General features: G+C 40.2%; 1 protein-coding gene across 1 annotated transcript; it reads right to left on the reverse strand.

Annotated features, from left to right (window-relative positions):
* Positions 1 to 1375: 1375 nt before the first annotated feature.
* On the reverse strand, positions 1376 to 5264 carry mmp13b (matrix metallopeptidase 13b). Its single transcript, XM_076142986.1, has 12 exons — positions 5155 to 5264; positions 4805 to 4915; positions 4447 to 4574; positions 4181 to 4329; positions 3977 to 4102; positions 3730 to 3885; positions 3450 to 3570; positions 2672 to 2805; positions 2331 to 2490; positions 2118 to 2221; positions 1521 to 2001; positions 1376 to 1443 (listed from the first exon to the last, which is right to left on the reverse strand). The coding sequence occupies exons 1-11, from the start codon at positions 5242 to 5244 to the stop codon at positions 1901 to 1903; spliced, it is 1380 nt and encodes a 459-aa protein (XP_075999101.1). The 5' UTR covers positions 5245 to 5264; the 3' UTR covers positions 1376 to 1443; positions 1521 to 1900.
* Between the last annotated feature and the right edge of the window lie 1539 nt (positions 5265 to 6803).

The following is a 6803-nucleotide window of genomic DNA, read 5'->3' on the forward strand; positions in this document are numbered from 1 at the left end:
TTTGGGAAACGGTGACGCAGCAACCAAGCAAAACTGGGGAAATTAGGCGACTGCTTCACTGCACTGTAATTGCATCTACATGATTGGATTAATGCTGTTTACTCTAAACTGAACTGTTTTTGTGTCAGGACTTAAACTATGGACTGTTCCTGTTACATTAGGTCACAAATATCACAAATCAGCTCACATTTTCACACACTTTATACTGAGATAATTAGCTTTGAGGTCTTAGTGTGTATTTAATGTGTAGTGTTTACAAAAGTAACATGGATAGACCAAATTCTTTCCTAACAATTGGTTTACCATTCATTTATTTTTTCTAAACCCAAGAGCAGAATGAGACAGTGACAGCACAATGACTCAGACCCGAGATGTCTGCCTACAGGAGAATATATCCTGAAATCTGGCATTCATCCCCAAAAACATACATTTTGCCAGGTTCAAGGTTATGGTTAGGTGTTGTTTAGGGGTCAATTATGTAGCCTTAATCTTGATATTCATATAAAACCGAGTAAAGTTGTGGTGTCAATGCAACTCAATCCAGTGTTACCATTTGGGCCCCTTTCACAGGACCACCATGTATCCAAACGGTTTAATAATAGTGCCATCTAGTGAAATACCTAAAGAACTACATCACATAGTTCTTATTTGAAGAATTTAAAGAATGCAGACTGCAACCTTTTTGTAAAGTTATGTGAATAAGATTTGGGAAAGCGTAGTATAACCGCTACAGCAGCACAGGCGTTTGAATAGACACACCTCTTGCACCAATGCAGGAGTGTACAGGAAGCAAGTTAATCCATGATACCAGTTTAATAGTTGCAGTTGACATTCAGTTACTGACAAAACTTTCGTGGTGCAGCTGCTAAAACACTTTTTTTTCAGTGATATAAACCATACCTGCAAGAGTTGACTTCATTTTGTTGGGTATTGACACAATAAACAATAGTGGCTGTGCTGAGTGTTTGGGAACTTCCAGGATCTCACTGCTGTATACCAGCATTGTAACCCAACATATTTCTGCCAGGTTACATCATCTGATAACTCTACAAATCCCATAAGATGATTATGAATAAATCCATTGACAAACATTGTTTGAGTCTCTGGTCTGGTTAGAGTGCCAAGGCCTGTGTGTGTGTGTGTGTGTGCGCGTGTGTGTGCGTGTGTGTGTGTGTGTGTGTGTTACATGCAGCTTTCAAGTGACGGCGTGATTGTGAGTTTGTTGAGCTGCCGCACACACAAATATAACAGGATAACAATGACACATCTAGTGAATGGTCGTCTTTCTTTCACTTTAATAAATCATTTGTCACCTCTTCAAAAACATTCACAAAAAATATCTGTGCTTAAGCCAAAATATAAAAAAACACAATAAAGACCAACATGATAGCATATAATTAAATACATAGATGTGTACTTGTTATGGAAAAGGGACTGACACTCCTACGGTGTAGTACGGCCCTGGATGAAAGGGCTCTACCGGTAAATGGGTAATAATTAAACGGGTATTATCGTTTCACAGTCTAATCTTCTTGACTTGACAGCATAAATTCTGATGTAAAACACACACACAGTTCTACACTCATACTTACATTTCTTAGCTGTTGCTCAAAAATACAAAATATTGGCACAACAAATGTTCAAATGATGAACTAACACACCAAACTGTTCCTCTCTTCTTTGAAATAAATAGTAACAATCCTCTCACATTCTTTTACATGGAATTTTCCAGCATTCTGTGTCTAAGTAATACAACAAACTTGTGTCCAGCACATAAATAACAACACTTATTTCTGAACCTGCCACAAGCACATTCACTCTATTTCAATATTCAGCATTTGCATTTCCCTGTATGATGAATGGCTGTGTGCTGTTCTGTCATGTGTTTCATGTTGGCTGATCAGCAGTTGAGAATAGAGTTGGTCCTCAGGATGCGCATGACCTTCCTGGAGTTGTAACTGTACTCGTACTGCACGTGTTCGTGGAAAAAATACAAGTATCCTGAAAACAGCAAGAGAAGACAATGCGAGTAATTATTATCATTAGGGAATGGAACTGTCGTGCTGCTTTTATACAGCTCTGTAATTGCGAGTTGGGAGGTTGAGGCTTCACAATACCGTAGTGATAGGCAGCTGCGTCGACCTCGTCATCCATTCCAGGGAAATCTGTCTCAATGGTTCGTGGGTAGCCGCTGTCCATCGTGCCTGTCGCTTCATCATAGCTGAGATGGACAAATGAAAAACAAAGATTAGAGATTTCTCCTATATTCCATATCACCGTGACGTGATAATGGAGCATTGAGGTCAGCAAACTGTCATTATATTCCATACCTCCAATAGTCTTCCTCAGCGAAGAACAGTGTTTTCCCTGTGTCTCTGATGTACACAGCAGCGTCTACTTTCCTTACAGACTTAGGAAGGCCTAGTTTGTGTATATACTTGGGGTAGCCTTCCACCAGGGTGTATCCATTCATGGCCCACACTTTGATGCCTGTCAAAGAGCATAGCAGAGGTTTGATCCACGTGTATCAGAATCAAGCCAAAGATGAAGAAACTGGAATAAATGTTAAAGGATGAAAATCTATAGTCACTGTGATTACACTGTATACTGCCAAATCACCTCAATAATGAGCAGCACCCATGTGTTTGTTTGTGATATGATCATAACCCACCACTAAATAGGAATACCAGGTCCTTCTCTGGGTTCTCGTATGCTGCGTCCACCTTGTTGGGGATGGAGGGCCATGTGGATTTGATGAGTGTTTGCTCAGGCTCGGGCATCTGGGGATGGATACGCCAGTAGAATCTGTAACAAGGAGGACAACAACAACACTCTTAATTAACCCAGAGCTACAGCTGCACCCTGAACATCACACACCGGCTCCAAAAAGATGTGACAGGTTGCGTAAATAACGCCAATATTTGGTCATGTTCGAAAATGCTAAATCAGAATGTAACATTAGAGATTGAGGGTGGATCTTCTCTTTATAGTGGTTCCATGGTTTGTATCATATTCTACCGTACAGCAGCTGAAGGTATAAAGGCCGAATCAATGAATAAGCAAATTAAATTGAATTGACTTTAGAGGAATTAAAGGCAGGCAAGTGTTTCCTTTTGAATGCTCATTCTTACTCATCCTTCTGGTTTCGGCAGCTTGGAATGAAATCTATTCCAATGTACCAAATATGAGCTTTATGAGCAATAATGATGTATGGGAATAACCTTGAATACCAACCGGGTATCATTTAAATCAATAATGAGTCCCTTTAAGGTGTGAAATATGCAAATGATGACACATTAACATTTTCTGAATCACAGCATTTTAAATAATATAAATGTCCGAAATGCCAGTGGATTTGAATTATTTTGATCAAGAAAATGACACATTATGGTGTTTAAGATGAAGTCATACGTTAGAGTAGGTATACAGTGTATCAGCTGGTCCTGTACCTGTCTTTGAAGATGAGGGTTTCTCCTCTGAGCTCTGTCACAGCGTCAAAGCTCATCATGGGGTCACATTTGTCGGGTGCGTCTGGCTTTGGCTTCACTTTCCTGGGGTTGGGGTTTGGACCTGTGGGTATACATCTGATTTGAGTTTTCGCAATATTTACACAAGAAATACAATGAAACAAGGATAATTTGTCAGTAAATTCCGAGGAATTCTGACCCGTGCTCATGAGAACCACATCTTATTAATATGTCATTTGAATTATACTTTTCAATTTCTCACCATAGAGAGCTTGAATGCCGTCAATGTCATCTTCAGACAGTGGGTAACCTGTGGCATATGAGTAGACGGGGTACATCAGGGCTCCTGCGTCTGAGGAATGGGACATACCAAGGGCGTGGCCAAACTCATGTGTCGCCACAAGGAACAGGTTGTAAGCTGTCGGGGGAAAAATGTAGTCACGCATGATATTGTTCATATTAATGAGTGATCGTTCCAGTAGAGACTATTAATTCCTCAAAACACTAACCTGCTGAGTCTTTGGTCCAGTGTTCCTCTTCATCAAAGTGAGTGTCTCCTCCAATGCCTATGCCAGGTGGATAAGCATGAGCCAGGAGTCCATCAGGTCCATCAAAAGGGTTGTAGTCTCCGTGCTCTACGCAGTAAAGAAGCCATGATCACACAAGAGCCTATCATTAGTATTAATCAGAATTGATATGTGGGTTTGTTGTACCTTTTTCTCCAAAGGCGATCATAATGTCAGCGTTGCCATGATACAGCTTCTTAAAGGTCAGAGGGGTGACATCAGACCAAACGTTCAGCGCGTTGCGGATGGCTCTGTCTACGTCAGACTTCTTCAGATCTGGTGTATAATTTACTATCCTGAAACATCAGACAGAAGAAAGAGAATGAATAATTTACACAACTTTTCTCCTTGTAAAGAATAACGTTACCACCTTGACGTTCCAGAATAAATTCACATGTATCATTGATGCGCACCTAAAGGTGACATTGTCATGGTCCCATTTGAGGTGTCGAGGGAAATGGTTGTACTCTGCAACATCTGGGACACCACACCTGGGCAGCTTCATCACCTCCAAAGTGTTTGCATCCAGATTACCCGTCACCTTCAGAGGAGAAAAGAAGGTAAAATTATTCAGGAACATTTACTGCCAAAGACTTTGCCCTCTCATCTCTCCCTCCAGATTACACAGAAACAAACTGAAGCAGGTATATGAATCCATCTCCTCACCTCAGTTTTAACATTGACTAAAGCTCACTCAAATATACAGTATTTTGTATTTCGTTTGACACTATTCAGGGAGATGAAAAGGTTTTGTTTTATGTACGTGTTCACCTCTAAATTGAAGAAGCTTTGCATCTCCTCGATCTTTGCCTGTAAAGCAGCCGGCGCCCTGGGGCCACCACGCAGACCCGCTGGAAGACCGTAGAACCGTCGAAGGTATTTCTGGAAATTGAGAGAAAAGAAAATCTTGTTATCAAGTGAAAAGAAGAACAGAACTTTAACAGAGCATTTTAACAGTATGAGGAGTGTGGAAATGCCCTTTTCACTGACTGCCAAAAGAAGAAACTCTACTGAACAACTCAATAAATTGCTTCATATCATGTAAAGGTCAGGTATGAGAGAAACTTGTAGACTTTGGATGCTTATTTCTGTTCTTTAAAAATGTCAGAAAGAGATCTTACCTCTGCTTGAACATAGCTGTCTGTCTCCTCAGAGGGCAGAGGCAGAGCAGAAGAATAAGCCACCAGGAGCAAGAGCAGTAAAGGTGTCATTGCTGTTGTCTGTGTGTTGTCCAAACCTCTCATTGGGGTCAAAGAGCTCTGAAGGGGTATTTATACTGTGTTCAGTCCAGTTTTAGAAGAAGAAAAAAAGGTCTTGGTGATTCATGTAAAAGCACCTCACCACTTCCTCCTTCTTCCTGTCGAAAGATGTGCTTGGCTCTACTAAAATTAGAGTGCGTGCGGCCTGAGTGAGCTGTTTGATCCTGTTGCTGCAATGTAGCATTTTCTATGCCAAATAGCCATGATTTGAGGGAGGGGGAGGGTGAGGGGGGGCTTTCCCTTCCTCCTGAATCCAATGTTTGTCATAGGCAATGTCTGACTTTTCAAAGATGAGCAAAATGTGATCTGTTTTTTTATGTTCCATCAGGATTTAGACGATAACACCACTGATCTTTATTTCTTCATTGAGAGAAGCAAACACTATTAATCTAGAAGGATGATCATTAGAGCAGGTACCTGCACGCAAGCTGAACAAGCCTAGACATAGTTTGTCTTGTTCTAGTTACACACTGGCCTCAAAAGAAATGAATTACTTTAATGACAATGTGGCACAGATGATATCGTGGGAAGAAATTGCCAACAATATCAAAAATCTGCCCCATCCTGAATGTGGATTAGGAAAAGATGCCATCGGTTCTTACCACATGGCCAAACCTCACCCCTCCAGAAAGAAAGAAAGGAAGAAAGAAAGAAAGAAAGAAAGAAAGAAAGAAAGAAAGATGCTTGGTGGATATAAACTTTTTGAATTGTCTTGTCATTTTTCCTACGAGAGTCACTGTGTGTGTTATAGAAAGATAAGACACCAGGAGTGACTAACACACACAATCAACAATGAAACAAGTCTCTGTCTGAAAACACATAATTTCAATATATATTATCGCATAATATTGCTTTATGGAGTATATTGTGCAATGTTTCATTCCGTATTTGTGATGTCAGCAGTAATCAGCTGTATGTGAAAATTAAAACATGTTTTTTGTGGGTTTACATCTGATTCAGAGTTCCCAGAATCCCCAGATTACACATCAGATGTTTTGAGTGTGATGACGTGCAAGTGGGATGAAATCTTGAATATTGCACCACTGGACAACCACACATTGGTTTTCGTAAAACAAAACAGCACACAGAAGGCAGGGCTTTTTCAGTTAGTGATATTTAGTACATTTAACACAGTTGTGATCAATCAACTGAGTCCAAAAAGGCAGATTTTGGATTTACTACTAACTACCAACAACAGGAGTATCATTCTAAAAAGAGGGAAAACACTGAGAAGTTTGTCTATAGGTCTGTCTGCAGTCAAAGCAGGTCAAAACTTGCTGCCTATGACGATTTTCTACTTCATCCTGTCTGTGTGTGGTGACTAAGGTGTGTAAATGTTAGCAACTGTGCCAACAACCTTTACTTCCCCACCAGAACTGGTATTCATTTTGAAGTTTAGATCAGTTTGCCTGAAAGACTTGTAGAGCTACAAAGACTGATGATAATTTCTGTCTCTGACACATAAGAAAGTAGAACAAGTTCTGCAAACTATTTACTTTATATAACAAATT

Source organism: Genypterus blacodes, unplaced genomic scaffold, assembly GCF_046128005.1.
Source record: "Genypterus blacodes isolate CSIRO-AG114 ecotype Tasmania unplaced genomic scaffold, CSIRO-AGI_Gbla_v1 ptg000003l_1, whole genome shotgun sequence".
In the NCBI taxonomy this organism is placed as follows: Eukaryota; Metazoa; Chordata; class Actinopteri; order Ophidiiformes; family Ophidiidae; genus Genypterus; species Genypterus blacodes.

Coding starts and splice junctions, on each gene's coding strand:
- mmp13b (XM_076142986.1), bottom strand. CDS start 5,244: ATGACACCTTTACTGCTCTTGCTCCTGGTGGCTTATTCTTCTGCTCTG. Junction 4,103..4,180: donor GATCGCCTTTGGAGAAAAAG/GTACAACAAACC, acceptor TTTACTGCGTAG/AGCACGGAGACTACAACCCT. Junction 3,886..3,976: donor CTGGACCAAAGACTCAGCAG/GTTAGTGTTTTG, acceptor TTCCCCCGACAG/CTTACAACCTGTTCCTTGTG.